Here is a 17,468-nt window from a genome sequence, read left to right as displayed (position 1 = left end):
AAATCAGAACTCTCTGGGTAGAAGCGCTATACAGTACCCTCTATCTATCTATCTATCTATCTATCTATCTATCTATATATATATATATATATATATATACACATGCACACATATACATGCACACAAACATAAAACATTTGTGGGTATGAACAGAAAAAGGAAAATAAGTGAACATTTATACATGTAAAATATATGGAGTTTATTTGAGGCAATCAATGTAAAACTGTGCATGAATACAATGGGCCTGATTCAGATCTGATGGCTGGGCTCCCACCACCCCTGTCCAGTCTGCTTTTTTTCGGAGACACTCCCAGAAAATGCAGAGGATCCACCTACAAACACCCTTGGCTGTCAATCACCTTGCGAACAGCCAGTGATGGCTAACCATTGGCTTTGTTCACTCGGTCAGCCCGGGCATGTGCAGTCGTTCGATAATTGCTTCGGCTGCGAATATGCAGCTGAGCGAATGGGTCTGATTTGGGCCTAAGGAGCTGCCTGCCACAACATATTGGAACCATCAACTCTCATCAGATGCGTATAAGAAGTCGCCATGCCGTAGATCACTATAGATCGCCAAGCCGTACACACTATAGGCCTGATTCATTGATGGATGCTAAGCAGTAGCTGCTATTATTTGTCACAGCCACAACTGCAAAAGTATGCTAATGCTGCACCCGACGGCCTGTATACTGAGACACCCACCAGCTGTAGCTCTAATTTGCTGTAGTGCACACAAAGGTGAACCATCGAGCAGATATCAACCGCACCATTGCGCTTCTTAGAAATCCTATGGTCTGCGTTTCATCAGGAAGCAGGGAGATTCAGATCATTCTGATAAACATGCACATAAGGAAAACATCAGGCACTTGCACCTGATGTTTTATTGTACCAGATCGTATGCAACTGTAACCATAAGACAAACTTTTCAATTATTGTTCCATTGTACATTTGTGCTAATGTACAAAACACTTATCTGTGTATTGAATACTGTATAATATATAAAAAAGGAAAAGTGTCACAATGCATTCCAGAAAAAAAATTATGTTTCAAAAATAATCTATGCAAAAATGGTACTGTGTAGCGGAAACATGCCGCAAAGATACTATCACAGTGACACATTTCCAAGGACAGATTTATAAATTCCATTAAAACCAAACAGAATTTGTAAGTGTTTAGTGCAGTGATTCCCAAACTGTGGGACAGATTTATTAATCTTGGAGAAGAGATAAACTGGAGATAAAGCGGAGAAAAGGTAAAAGGAGATAAAGCACCAGCCAATCATCTCCCAACTGTCTTTTTCAAACACAGCTGATTGGCTGTGCTTTATTTCCTTTTACCTTTTCTCCGCTTTATCTCCAGTTTCTCTCTTCTCCAAGCTTAATAAATCTGCCCCTGTGTGCCTAGGCACCGTGGGGTGCCTCAGGACACTTGCAGGGGTGCCTTGGGTTGGTGGACCAAGATCAATTCATATTATTTATGGTCAATGTACCAGGCAAAACCAGTGCTTGTGGCTGCCAATCATAATATACAGTATGCGGACAAACAGAAGCAAATCCTGTCCCTCACCAGATAACTGTGACGTATAAACACAATGCACTTCATTTAATATTTTTTTTCTGAATTTCTCGATAAGAAGCATTTGACATAGGGGTGCCTTGAAAATATTTTGATGCTCTAGGGTGCCAGGATTTAAAAAAGTTTGGGAACCACTGGTGTAGTGTATACTTATGTTAACAGATATGGGAAATGGTAGCCAACCATTACCATAACAAAAGGTTTCAAAATCTGAAGTAAACCTTCAATGAACAGCGGTTGCATGTTACATTAAAAATGCTAATTTATTTTTGCTAACAAATAATTTCATTAATTGTTTTCAAATATAAGTTTATTTAAATATAGCAACTTAATACAGGTTTATATCTAGGGGTCTGAGCAGCATAAGGAAGGAAAGAAACCCCCTCCCCCTTCAAGGTGTGTGGTAATAGGACACAAGCGCCGATCTTCTTGTTTGAATAAAGGTGTGCGTAATCTAGTATATAATCCTGCTAATGATCTCAACCATCTCAGCAAGAGGTTGTGACTCCATGTTGTTTACCATCAGGCGAATGACTCTGATCTCTGTGATTCAAGGAGTCAAAAAAACCTGTTGTATTGAATCTTACTTAAGACTCTGTGGATCACTGGCTTAGAGATCCATGGAGTCATGAGGAAGCTTCGCTCCCTCTCCAGTGCTCTGCCTCTCCTGTTCAGCCCAGCACCATCTGCTGCCACCAGCAGTGAGGGCACTTCCTGGTCCTGATGCTTCTGAGCTGAAGGAAACGTACAGATAAACCAGGCAGTCAGCTAGCTCTAAATAAGCAGGATGCTGAATCTGTGAAGAACCCCCTGTAAGTACAGCATGAGGGTGTCATCCGGAGCCTCCAGCAGGTGTGGTTCCCAAAAGCAACAGCTTGGGTGCATGAGGAGGAAGGGAGCACTGAGCACAGATTGTATGGTATGTGTTTGCCTCCCTATCTCATTAGTGGTCACTTTATTACTTTTGTGCCTCTGCAATGATTGTGTGGATGTGCATTCTGCTGACCACACATGTGGTGACCATCAACTTGCTGGGGTACTGTAATAATTTTATTGTCTGATGGGGTCCCAACACAAAAAGTATGAGACCCTCTGTTCAACACCATCAGTGTTTTTGTTGAGATGGTATTTTTACTATTTGAAAGCAGTGTTGTGATGTGCCACCAGTGAATGGTAATGATCTGATGGAGAGATGAACCTCCCCTGGCTCCTTCCTGGCTATTGCATCAGGGAATCACGGATTCGTTGAAGGCTGTCTGTGTCTGTCACATGTGACCTTCTTGGTTCCTCTCCTCCCTAGGCTGTTGTTGGACACATTTCTAGCTTTGAGCATTCATAATTGCTGGTATGCAAGGGCCACATTCGCATGAACCATTACTGAGTTATGTCTACAAAAGTACACTACAGGTATGATAGCTGTGTATATATAGCACAATACTGTAAAACTGTTTGACTGATATATATTTTTTTATTTCTTATTCCCTTAGGAAATATACTGCATTAGAGCTAGGGCTACATTTACATTTATCACTCAGGATTATTTGTCACGCATGAAAGACTTTTAAATGTTATTTTACACGAGTACTGTTCAGATGTCATTAATGGAGTGGGGAGGCTGGATGCTGCACAGAAATGTTCATGCACAGCATTACATTGTAACAATCGCTGAGGTCTATTTACTAAGGCTTGGTAGGTGAAAAACTACCAGCCAATCAGCTTCTAACTACCATTTTACAGGCTGTGTTTGAAAAACTAAGTTAGGAACTGGTTGGTTGATACTATATCTATGTCCATTTTATCTCCATACAAGGCTTAGTAAAAAGACCCTATGGGCCTTATTCTAGTTCACTTTTTCTGACAAAATCCTTCTTAAATGGACAAAACCATGTGCACTGCAGGGGGGGCAGATGTAACATGTGCAGAGAGAATTAGATTTGGGTGAGTCATTTTGTTTCTGTGCAGGGTAAATACTGGCTGCTTTATTTTTACACTGCAATATAGATCTTACTTTGAAGTAAAACCCCACCCAAATCTAAATCTCTCTGCACAAGTTACATCTGCCCCACCTGCAGTACACATGGTTTTGTCCATCTAAGAAGGATTTTGTCAGAAAGAGTGAACTAGAATAAGGCCCAATGTGCTTAACCCGTAAATGCATATTTGCATACCATAGTAGTGGATTTACTATTGAATGATTCAACATTCAAATGATGAATCAAATGATACATTTGATTCCAGAAGCCCAACCCAGAAGGTTTTCTATAATAACTGTAGCAATAAAAATCATTGCAACAGAAAAAAAGCCCACCTAATTCCCCTACTCATCTAGAACACTACCAAAAATAAAATAATTTCCAGGTCTTTTTTTCAGACATACATATAGCAAGTGGAGAAAAAAGAGATCAAATTCTATTGATACAGGGGCGTAACTACCGCCGATGCAGCTGGGGCATTGCACCAAGGCCTTCAGCAGTGAAGGGGCCCAGATATGGCACAATTATCAGCCGCAATCAGTGGTCAAAGTGGGCCGGTATGTGGCAGTATGGCATACCGGCACTTCCCACTGACCCGGGAGTGTGGAGATGCAGGAGATAGGCGAGTGCCTGCTACATTCTGCATAGGCGTCCTGGGCACCTTCCTGATGTGGACTCAACTGCTTTTCAGATCCCTGCAGCACATCAACAGTGGTGAGTCCAAATTTACCTTAGAAGAAATTCCTCACCAAACTGGCCCATCCTTTTCTGTGAGGCCCTAAACTAGGCCACTGGTCTCAAAAATTGCAATGCTCCATTTGCACTACCTGCTAACCGGTCCCAACTTGATTTTATGAGTCCGAACTTACTACTCTCCAAAGTACCTTATATAATCACATAATGACTACACCCTGCTGTCACTCTCCCTTTCGCGGTGTCCCCCACTGTCAATATCCCTGTTCCTATGTCCCCTCTGTCACTTCCCAGTGGTCGAGAGGAAAAGACTGTACAAGTTGGAAAAATGCAGTTGTGTCATGGCTGGTATCGAGGCATATATCTGCCATCAGCTGAGAGCACATACATGCAAAACATGGTGCCTGCACTGCTACTACTATCTGCAGTTTGCATAGACATAGGTCTGCTTTTAACCTTGAGAATGTGCACGCAATTGCAAATGAAGAGTCAATGTATGTAGTCTCTTCTCATTTCTGGGCGGCAGCTTCACTTACTAACATTAGCATTATCGCATCCTAGAAAATCGTGCTTGTAATTACATGTGCATGCAAACATGAATTAGGCCCCTTGTCCTTAAATGGGGTGTGCTATAACTCACAATGTCTATGTCAACAGTCAATAGGTTGACACTGGAAAAGGTTGGGCACAAGCAAAAGGTGGAAAAGATCAAAACATGAAAAGCTTGACATAAGTGTTTAATGTTTTTGTTGAGCATGTGGACAACCAATTAGTGTACCGCATTCCCTCTGCACTCTCCATTCTTTGGACCATGTACCTCGGTCTTCTATGGCCGGATACGGTACACTTTAGTGCTTCCAATCGAAGACTACATGGATGGTAAAGTATGTAAAAGTTAAAAAAAAGCCACGTCAACCTTATGGTGTAGACCTATTGAATGCCAACCTAGACATTGTCTATAAGCCATCCGAATACCCTTGAAATGGATGCCAAAATTAAAAAGCATTGCTATCTCTGACATAATCAATCAGTAAACAACATATATAATGCAGAAAAAAACATAATATATTACACAAATATTCACACTACTCAAGTATTACCAAAATTGTATATAATGGTAAAATAACGTTTAGATCAGGGGTCTTCAACCTTTAAGACTGAGTGGGCCACATAAAAAAATTCAACGAAGTCCGAGGGCCACTAAGTTATACGGAGGTGTTTTAACTATTAAAACTATTTAAAAATGCAGCCAGCTCACCTCACCCCCCACCCCATGTTCAGCAAACCATTTAAAAATGCAGCCAGCTCACCTCACTCCCAACTCCATGTTCAACAAACCATTTCTAAATACAGCCAGCTCACCCTCTCCTGAGGCACCTGCCTTAGTGTCCCTTGCAGAGGGCTTCTGCTGCTGGCGGCGTCTGTCTTTGCTGTCTTAACAGCTAAGGAGCAGGCAGGGACAGGTGCAGTGCGCGGATGGCGGCGGTTGTCACTCCAGTCTGCTGGTTGTCTGAAAGGGCGCGGGCGGAACTTGTGTGCGGCATCAGGAAGTAGACAATGCGCATGTCCGTGCACAGTCCCGCCCGCCCCAGCCTCAACCTCACCCAGCAGCATCCTCCGCCGCATCCCACTGCGAAGAGGACAGCGCGGAAGGATTATTTTTTTTTTCATTCAGCACGCCAATCATTTTAATAATAACCCGCGGGCCATGGGTTGAAGACCCCTGGTTTAGATCATATAAGTGCGCACAATTAACTGTGGATATTTACACAGAACTTTGTCAGTTCCGGAAAGAGCAACATCCACTCTTAAAGATGCAAATAGAATAGAGGTGTAACCAAACAATACAGCCGCTACCCCGTATACCAGAATACCGGTGGGCCAGATGAAACGCAAACATCACTTCCATTAGACGTAACCTGGAAGTGACTAATCACATCCATGTGTGGGGAATAATCATAATTTTCATGAATACGAAGTCCCTAGACTTCAGTGATGGTGTACACATTTAAAGAAGGAACAGGATTCCGAAACATGTTATGAGATGATGGAAGGCGATCTAACTGCTTACTCTCCATCTACAAAGCCTGTGCGGTGGTGCAGCTTTTCTGCTACCCAAGACTTACCATCTTTTAGGCACCTAGCCCACTGCACAACTTTTATATGGTGAGACAAATGATCTGATAGCCCCGTCTTTATTGCACTTGCACTTTGTAAAATTGGCAATTGTGAAATATACTGTAAGTTGAGGTTTTTTGCATGTTTATTTGAAGCAAATAAAATGATGTTATCTAGTAATCTTCCCTTTGTTCTTCATAATATATGAATGTAAAGGGTCCAGATTAATAAACATATCTACCGTGAACTATGTGGCTGTATTGTTTGGTTACACCTTTATTACATTTGCAAAATTGTATATAAGTTGCTGCATACTGTAAATATATCCATGTTACTTATATAGTATATAGCTCCCTGTGGTGCCGCGGTGTCTGTGTCCCTACTGCAAGGATGGATACAGAGGTGGGCGATCGCCCCCCTATCACCCCACCCCCCTTCCCCAGGCAGCTAGAAGTCCTGCTCCCTCCCTTCCTCTCACCCCGCGCTGAATCCCAGCAGCAGTGTCCCCGCTCAGCGTCCTACTACTGCCGCCTCCGGCCATCCCCTTCCCATCCCACACTGTGCACGGCTCCTTACCTGCAGCCTAGCAGCGCTCTCAGTCTGACACTGGAGTGATTTGGGTCCCCAGCACTAAGAGCAGGCAGATAAGACCCTGCTGAGTCCTGACAGGTAAGGAGTCTTGCACAGTGTGGGGCAGTCGGTTAGGTGGATGCAGTGTGGCGGGGGGGTTGCAGTGCAGGTTGGCACAGTGGGGAAAGGAGTTAGGTGGGTGCAGTGGGATAGATGGGTGCCTGGCCGTGCTGTGTGTGCTGGGGGCTGCTGATCGCATGGGAAATTTTTGCATGGCCACCTACTTACCCATATTAATTGTTTGGGCTTAAGGGTGCCTTGAAAAAGTCATGGAGACCCAAAGGGTGCCTTGGACTGAAAAAGTTTGGGAACCACTGACATAGGGGCATAATGAACCATATACTGTAGAATATGAAGCTATGGGAATACAAAAAAGGAGAGATAAGAAATGTCCCAAGGCGCAATATAAGAGTCCTTGCAGTCTCAATAATGGTGGAGGATCACTGAAAAACCTCACTTGTAAATCGTGGAAACTGGAAAAGCAATATTGATGGCGCTTGACTCCATTGTGCATGAATCTAAGGGAAATCAACACAGATTTCCATAAAGTTGCAAGTGGACTGCCTGTATTTAGGTCATGGTACACTACTGTACTTTTTACCCTCTACAGCACGGGTGTCAAACACAAGGCCCGCGGGCCAAATCCGGCCCGCCAGACCTCGTCATGGGGCCCGCGCAGCCGCCGCCACCCACCCCCGCCTGGCGCGGATTACATTACTGCGGGAAGCCATCACAGTGTGAGTGTCACATCACATTCAATGACACTCACATGATGACTCGTCCCAGGCCCCCAGCCAATTTCCCTGCTAGTTATTACTTACATTATTACAAAAAACAGTAATAATTGAATGCAGTGACAATAATTATGATAATAAAGAGTGGACACATAGTCCTACAGATACAACCGGCCCTTTGAGGGTGACCAAACTGCTGATGCGGCCCCCGATGAATTTGAGTTTGACACCCCTGCTCTACAGTAATCTATAGAGAGACCATTATCCCTTCTAACTCTACTTTATAATAAAAAAACACTGATAAACTTATATATTGAATGTGTTAACATACAAAATAACTTGAATGGAACATTGGGTTTGATCCAAAAGCACAGATAACGGATGTGAAGTTGGTTTACACATATTTATTAGTATAACTATGTCTAAGACCTCATCCTTGGATTCCCCTGTAATTCATAATATAATGGATTATCCTTAAGAGTGCTTTTTATTTTTCAAATTATACAGGAATACTATATACAGCCATTCCGTATATATTGAACTTGGTATGGAAAATGCTTATTAAAAATTAATCAGACATTATTTATTGCATAGCCACTGTACATTAAAAACAGGGATATGTAGCTGTTTACATTTTATAGTAATATCTAAAAATATCCAAATTAAGAAATATAGGTCAATACTGAATATATGGTACAGGTTGAGTATCCCTTATCCAAAATGCTCGGGAGAAGAAAAATGTTGGATAACGGATTATTTCATATTTTGGAATATTTTTATATTTGAGTGGGGTATCTTGCATGTATGTTGTATAAACACATGAAATACACACAAATATATTTTATCTGCGCATGAAACAAGGTTTTAAAACAATTTTGTACAATCTTAGACACTGAATTTAAATGCCAAGAAATAATTTTCTTGCATATATTTGGTGCCAGTTATATATCATGTACTCAGTGGTGCCAGTCGCAGATGTACCCAGTAGTTTTTTAGCCAAAAATAAAAAATAAAAGTACATATTGAGAAGTATGGTTTTCAGAATAATTTGGATAACGAATATTTGGATTAGGGATACTCAACCTGTATATTTACAGGGAAAATATTTTAGCTACAAAACGCTAAGTAAATTTACATAGATGGAAGTTCTATTGGGGATGGGATGTTTCCCATAGCAACCAATGCGATTCTATCTATTTTCTTCTAGAAGGTGCTAAATAAATAAGAAGTAGAATCTGGTTGGTTGCTATCGGCAACATCCCATCTTCAAAAGAACTCCAATCTTAGTCAATTTACCCCTAAATATACTCGGAAATGAGGGACAGATGATAACTATGGATAGTTCTTGCCAGCGTTTATTAACTTATACATTGTTTTAGAATGTACAAAAAAATTGTTGTGCACGAATATCAATACTGCAAGTGAAATAACATTGTCCATATTTAAAATATTCCTAGCTCTTGTAACATGCCTGTTATTTTAAAGTAAAGTATTCAGTGAAGGAGCAGTAACAACAATGTTAGAGACAAACTCAAAGTACAGTATCATACTGTCAAATTCAGAACTGCACCCCTGGCCAAGTTTCAAACAACTACACACACAACATTCACTATAAAATACTAATACAAAGCAGTGATAAACTAGATACATGCATATATTTGACAATTGCCAAACACTCTATTCATAATAATGTGAGGTCTTAAACACTTGGCATCTTTTAGCTGAAATGAAGCCAGGATATCTTATACTTTTGTCAACAGCCTCTTAAGCTGGACTTCACATTGAATTAGAACGTCTGTTGCCTTTAAACATGTATGATTGGCTTGGACTTCAGGGAGCTATGAGTTTAGTGAATAATTTATATCATGGCTATTGAGCAGTAACATAAAAGTTCAGAAATTAATATTTCAAGTAACAAGCTTACAGTAACATTGTGAAATAAAAATTGTGTAAAACATGTCATAGAGATTCATACAAACACATATATAAAGTCATAAATGTAAGTCCAACAGATTTATGCATGTGCTCACCGCAAGTAACCGCCAACTACACACCCACGACATGCCTTCAGAACAATTAAGGTGGTATCCAATTAGAACCCCCAAAATTTTGGTTGTGAAAAACATGGAGTTTTTCCATCCGAAAATGTTTGTTTTCAGTGCAAAACCACATACAGTTTGTGTTTTTTCGCAGCCACAATCAGGAAAACAATTATGCTTATCGAGGGTTTAGTTTTGCCTCCCAGGGGCATACAAAACAAAATCCCCAATCAGTACCAGTTTCGGGGCTAATTGTACAGGGGGAAGTTATTAGCCATAATAAACAGAAAAGACATGGCGCTGTGCGTTCCAATCATTAGCCGCAGTAAATTCTTGTGGCTAATTGGATACCGGCCTTAGCCTATGTGTGAACACCCAGCTGTTGGAAATGTATGCTGAATATGAGAGCACAATACAGTAGAATATTTACTGTTCATGAATATAAATGCCTGCTGTTCTTTCATGAACATCTAGAAGACACCCAAAAAGTGAAATATAAAACACTTAACAGCCTATTTTATTATGTAGAGTTAGCACCTAGAGCAGAAGATATTCCATGATATGTAAAGTATTTTTTTCACATGGGAATTATGGTCAAATATCTTTTTCTCTCACCAGCTACCCGGGTCATGAATGAACAAATCAATGTGTTATGGTAGCAATAGAAAACCTTCCCAATCACCTTAATTAATAAAATGGCTTGATGTAATAGGACATTTACTTTACAGATTATTTCTGGTTAATGCTCAATAACAAAGTATTAAGGAGTGAGCTAAAGCTAATTGTTTAAGAAATGGCAATGTAGAGTTCACAAAAAAAGAGAATTTCAGTTTTTAAAAAACTGTTTATTTATTCAGTAATAAGTTGTGGAATGATTGATATCGTTTTATGATGGAAAACTACCCGTCAGTAGGATGTTTCTGGAAATGAGTCATGGATCAATTCTGTATCTATTAATATATAGTTACCCTCTTCCCACTCCTGAAGCCAAATTTAGTGAATCCAACATTAACTCAACATAGTAGCTTCCTCAGCTTCACTGTAGCTCTGTCTTGTTTTATTTCCCGCTAACTAGGCAGTAAGGGTGCTGGCCATTTTCTCAGTGATTTTCTTACTACACGCGCATGATTTCTGCAGCACTGTTTTGGTAATGCTACAGGAGGCTTCTATTACAAGCAGACGCCCCCTGCTGCAGTAGTGATCTGACTTGCATCCTAGGACGCAGCATCAGATCATTTACTCAGGCAGCTTGTGGACGTTTCTTGTGGACGTCAATAAATCACTGAGCAACCGCAGAGATCCCTGACATTTTCCCTCTTCCTAAATGATGGTGACATGCCTTCGTTTGGAGAAAAAGAGCCAATCGCCACCCCGTCCTCACCGCCAAATGGCATCAGACGGTCAATCACTGGCAGTCTGATCATGTAGTGTGTCCATCATTTCAGGACCCATTGGAACATGCACAGAATGGGCACGCAAAGGATCGATAATAATAACTTTGCTGTATGAGTGTAGCTAGAACTTTAGGGAAACACATGAAGTTTTACACCTCTGTGTGTATGGTACATTTTATTAAAGATGGAATTCTGATTCAAACAAACTCCGTAAGTCCTCTCTTAGCCTTATCTATACGTCAATAATTAGCACACAAAATGTTCTATTTATTTATCAGCAAACTCTCATCACTTCACTAACTTCAAAGTGACCATTCATGTCTCTGCTAGAGTCCACGTTACTTACATTTGTAAAAAGCAGCTTATTATGCCTATCAAGATTAGTTACAAAATTGTGTCAGGCTGCCTATTTCCATCCGACAATGTCATTGTGTCACTGGATATGAAAGTGAATTAATCACTTTTAAAATAAATATATATGTATATTAGGTTTTAAATACATTTAAGGGGAAAAAAAAACAATCATTTTACAGATATTTATAGTGAATTGTAAACAACTGGCTGCTTATGGGACCTGCTACACATTGCATTCAGAGTTGGCCTTGAATAATTTAGGTTATACTCCAGAAGGCAGTTTTGACTATGTTATTGAATGTATCTCGAAATGATGGGGGTTTAACAATTCTCGGAGAGAGATATTATTATGAAAGATAAAGTAATAACCAATCAGGTTCCATCTTATATTTTGCAGGCAGTGCTTGAAAATGACAGACAGTGACAGTTAATAGGTTGGTACTTTATCTCTCGCAATTTCATCACTCTCCAAGCTTTGATAAATACCCCTAAATTGTTTAAAAATTAGGTGTCAGATTCTACAATTTTGTAACTTATAACTAATTAATACCAAAGGAAAAAAAGAATAAGGGGTGGAAAAAACATAGTAATAGGTATGACCTCCCAGTATGTTCAGCTGCAAGGTACAGTACACTGTGGCCCTTATTCTGGTTAACTTGCAAAGGTAAATTCCTTATTAAATTGACAAAACCATGTGCGCTGCAAGGGGGCAGATGTAACATGTGCAGAGACAGTTAGTTTCGGTGGGGTTGTACTTCAAAGTGAGATCTATATTGCAGTGTAAAAATAAAGCAATCAGTATTTTCCCTGCACAGAAACAAAATAACTCCCCCAAATCTAAATCTCTCTGCACATTTTACATCTGCTCCCCTGCAGTGCACATGGTTTTGTCAATTAAAGAAGGAATTTACCTTGTGCAAGTGAACCAGAATAAGGGCCTGTATGTATTTTATAACAATGTGCTTTTGGGAGGTAACAGCTACATGTCTACACAGATCACCCGATTATGTGATCACTGGGTTTTCTAGTGACTGTAAATATATGCAAATTGTATGACCATTGTTAAGGCCTATATACACAAGGCAAATTTTTGCTCAAAGTAGCTCAATTTTGAGCTACATCAGCTCAAAATCGGCAAGTGTGTATGGGAGGGCGGTGAGCATTGATGTGTGCTTCAGCATCATAGCTTTTACAGGCCGAGTGAACCATTTTCCACAGTCTTCTACTGTGGAAGTGGTTCGCCCCCAGTGAATATCTCTGTGCCGGGTTAGAATCACTCATTGTGTATGCATGGAGCGATTTAATCGGCCAGCGATTTTCACATCATCGCTCAGCCAACACACTGGGCAAATATGCCCAGTGCATATGCACCTTTAGAGTGTCGGGAATCAAAGCTTTATTCAAATGTGACCTTCTAAAAATTAAGAGTACACACATTGGGCCTAACTCATATGTGGTTAAAGCGGCGTCCTGTGTTGCGGTACCATTTAACTTACAGTTTGGAGGATGGGGAAGTGGAGGAGACGGCCTTCATTTGTGAAAATGGAGGGCTTCCACTGCAGTTTAGGTAGAGGAAATGTAGATGTAATCGCCTCTGTTACAACATGGGTTTCGCAAGCCACCTGTTGGTAAATCAGTGATCCTATGTTGCATCCTAGGATGCAGGTCAGATTACTACTGCAGCTGCAACATCTGCATCTACTTGACACCTCCTGGTGCATTACCATGCAGCAGTGATAGCAATTCCAACTATATCTGAATCAGGTCCCTTGGGCAGATGATTACACTTCTAGGCACCATAATACATTATATTTTTTGAAGAAACACAGTGACCAGGTTTATTCATCTTATGTGTGAACACACATATATATATATATATATATATATATATATATATATATATATATATATATATATATATATATATAATCTTAAAAAGTACCTCAGGTACAGTAATTGTGCCAATGGCAAATCACATAAGTTAACTTGAAGCATTCCTATGCTGCGAGTTTATGGACGTTCAATTCTAAAAAAAATATAGGCATTTGCAAAAAACAATTTGTGTGATTTAATGATATATATATATATATATATATATATATATATATATATAATATTAGAGACTAGTTAAAAGCCCGTCAAAATGTTGGTTTCTGCAATGTACTTTAACTTTGAGCTGTGACAGTTTTTAGACCACAAACTCTCCACTCCACGCGTAGGAGGTTTATTCGCTCCCCTGCGCATAAGCATTTATGCGCACGTGCAGGCTCTGTTTGCGAATGGACGTGATGACTTGTATAGTCAAGGACCCCTTCGCATGGAGCGGTGCAGAAAGAGGGGCTTGGGGTGTCAGCACAGGTCGCTCCCATCATTTCATGGGCATTTCTAAGCTAATGGCACCATGATGCAGGTCTGAGGGTGGGCAGCTGACGTCATCGGATGTGAGATGTCTGCCCTGTTCACGTAGGTGGGTGCTGCAAATCTCATCAATCTTAGTCATCAGAGAGTGACTAAGATTTGCAAACGCTTAAGAAATCATTCGGTGGTCGGCAACCATCTAATGATTTCAGACCCACACAAAAGGCTGCAAATGGATGTTTATGCAAAGCAAAACATCGGTACTTATGTATTATCTGGGCTCCCATGTTAAATGCACCCCATTTTTTCATACCCCTACTATCCAACTACGCATGGAGTTGATTTTATATAGTGTGGCGAGCGCAGCGAGCCACCGTGCCCGAAGCGTGGTGAGCGCAGCGAGCCCCGCGAGGGGACGCGGTCTCATAAGAAAAACGGGAGCCCAGATATTACATAAGTACCAAAACATCCATTTGCATGCATGCAGGGATATTCGCTGTGCGAGGGGGGGCGGGCGTTGGTGTGGGCGACGTTTGTCAACCAGAATGACCCCCGTTTACAATACACTATTTGCATTGCTCTGCACTTATACAGGAGATATTAATAGAGTGGGGTTCACTAAGTGAGAATTCTTATCCTTTTTATTTCATGTTGTTATATGTTTTTATGTTTGGTTTTATTTTGCAACTACCAGTATTATTAAAATTAACCTAATAAAGATAATGTTTTATTAGTCAGGTTTTTTCTAGGTGCACCAGCCTCAGACACTCTTTTAATATCAAATACAGTCGCTGAAGACAGCATATGGATAACAAGTCCATAATTTTGCCCTGACGGGCTGTTTCGGTGTTAGTACACCTTTCTCAAGTGACATCCGATGCCAGAAACTGGCACCACTGTATTTTTTTTTAACGGGTCCCACAGTAAACTACACAGAACAGAAAGACACTGAAATAGTTTTCACTACTGCTCAGCCAGATGACTGTTCCCAACTAAACAGCGCACCCTGGCTTTTATTCAAGGGGGGTAAGGATCGCAGTCCTCCACCCTGACCCCACCCTCCACTGTGATAGGTTACATGCCCTCCCCTTGCAACCCACAACACTGACCTTGCAGCACCAATGTCCATCCCCTGACACCCGGCACTCTCACCAAAAAGACATTGTCACATGCAGATACCGATTCCGAATGGCACACCAAATGGGAATATTATGTGACACGGACATCGGCAAAGCTTGGGCATGTCACAGTCTCATGATCTTCCCATCAAGCTGCCCACATGGACATTTAAGTCTGGGGAGAACAATGGCACTTATGGTGGTCAATGAGTTGATCACTTCTAAATCTAAAAGACAATACAAGCTAAATTTACTAGGATGGCAGTTCTACTTCTTATGTATTTATCACCTGCTAGAAGATAATAGAAAGATGTTGCCCATAGCAACCAATCTATCTACAATAGAACCAATCTTAGTAAATTTACCCCATGCTTGCTTTTAATTATTCAGGACATTTCTGTTGTTTTAGGTATGGCCACCACCATCAATGATCTCAATAAATGACAGTAGACATGTACATGCGCCCAATAAACCATGCGCATGTGCAGTCCATCAACCATCGGAACAGGGCCAAATTCGCCCCCCTCCGAACAAATTAAAATGACCCCCACAGTATGTATGCAAATTACCGGTACATATAAGATACTATTATTCATGCCCTAAAATCATTTGTACTGTACTAAATACTGTAACGCCCTTTTGGTTATTCTTTACAACTTTCATCCATTCAATTTATGAAAAAGAAAAAAGATAGAAGAGAAAAAAAGAAGAAAAAGCAGGAAGAAATAATTATTTATATAGCGCTTTTCTCCACTAGGAATCAAGGCGCTTTATAGATACCATGAACATAATACAGAGGTTTAAACTTTCATAAAATATAGATATATAATGAACATGATACAGAAGTTTAGAATTGCATAAAACAGAGAAACACCACAGAGGTAGGGCAGCCATTTTGGGTCATCAGTTCCAAGAATTATTCATCTTACCCACAAAGGATCCAGGTGAGGCAGACATTTTAGGCGCACTACATAACACTGGGCAGAAAAGGAAATGCCTGGAAGAGATGACACAAAACAGGGGAAATAAAAATACTAGGCAAGAGAAATGATTCTTTCAAAATCATCAGAGCCATGCACTGTTCATCCTACACAAGACAGTACCAGACAAGGCATCCATCTTGGTTGTACTACATAGCATACAATGGGGGAAATTTACTAAGATGTGTATTCTACCTCACATGTGCTGTTGCTATGGACAACCAATCAGATGCTGTCTACTATCTTCTAGATGGTGCTAAATAAATAAGAAGTAGATTCTGATTGGTTGCCCATAGCAACATCACGTGTGAAGTAGGATACACATCTTAGTAAATTTCCCCCAATGTGTCAGGTAAGTAAAAGAAAATTAGACATATTAAGGTAAAAATTATAAACAACTAACAGGATACCCACTGCATACATATTTCTACATGTTATTCATCCAGCCCTTGAAAGTACTAGATTAGGCAGCCAACTACATAAGTTTCAAATGACAAGTTCAGTAACTCTTAGCAATGTAATATACTGTACATGGGGAATTACATTAATAAAAAAAGTAAGTACAATAGGTAGAATTATGCATACTGGATATTTAGGAAGAAGGGGGGTAGGGAGAGTGATCATAGTATATAGGGTCCACGATGAAGCAGTATAGAGACATGGAAAACAATCATTGTATTGCAGATAGACATGCAGCATTATATATATTTATAACATAGGTGCCATACTTCAAAATGAGCCTCCACAATGACAGGCCAAAGCCTGTTTTAGTTGAAAACTACATACTGTATCAGTCGGTACAGGTGTAGGGGGTATTTGAGCAATACATTCAACAGTCTATTAACAGAGGAAATATTGCCTTGAAGTATTGGAGGGTTATCCAATTGTTTTTCCATCTGAAGTAACGGAAGATCGCGGAGTGATGATGAAATGTTTTTTTTTTCTTGTGCACTCACACCCAAACAGCCAGGTATAGCCAAGTAAAGCCACTAAACCCATTTAATCTACCTTGCTATGCAAAAAAATGCAATTGTGTGCCAAAACAGATGAATTTTCGCAGCATCTCAGGAAGCTGCAAGCTAAAACATATTCTATTGCTGCTATTTGTGCCTGAATGGAGCAACAACTAAATTGGCAGCAGTAATTGAAAACAATGGATTTCCCCATAGAATCACCATTGCAGACAAACTTTCATGGGGTTGTGTGCTGTTTTGCAGCCTGGTGCAGGTGCACATAGTTTTTGACCGGGCGGCAAGCAAAGCATGCTGCACTGACACCCGCACTGAGTTCCGAGGGTGAAGCCTGGGGTGCAACAATCAGTGTAGGGGCAGGCCCAGAGGCTTAGAAGGCCCATAGATGATGCTTCCACTGCATCCAGCTGAGCTCACTCATCAACGAATATTCTAAGTCCCACCATGCACATGATACAACAACACACTGCCAATCAAGCACTGCAGACAGCTATATCTTGCCCTGCTGGAGGTATTTCCTGGGTTGATTTT

General features: G+C 40.6%; 1 protein-coding gene across 3 annotated transcripts in view; it reads right to left on the bottom strand.

The window, feature by feature from the left end:
- The window catches only part of CXXC4 (CXXC finger protein 4), a 158,774-nt gene that overhangs the window by 88,489 nt on the left and 52,817 nt on the right, over nucleotides 1-17,468 (bottom strand). Inside the window, exon 3 of one of the 3 annotated variants that reach the window (XM_083178931.1) lies at nucleotides 15,916-15,983. The exons of the other annotated variants lie outside the window; for them this stretch is intronic. Within the exon in view, the coding sequence (XP_083035057.1) occupies nucleotides 15,954-15,983 (30 nt within the window). The 3' untranslated portion in view covers nucleotides 15,916-15,953. The remainder of the gene's footprint in view (nucleotides 1-15,915; nucleotides 15,984-17,468) is intronic. 3 annotated transcript variants of the gene reach the window in all.

The sequence above is a fragment of the Crinia signifera genome, chromosome 1 (genome assembly GCF_055691185.1).
Source record: "Crinia signifera chromosome 1, ASM5569118v1, whole genome shotgun sequence".
NCBI classification, from domain to species: Eukaryota; Metazoa; Chordata; class Amphibia; order Anura; family Myobatrachidae; genus Crinia; species Crinia signifera.
The sequence above is the reverse complement of the archived record's forward strand: the minus strand, read 5'-3'. Positions and strand labels throughout refer to the sequence as shown.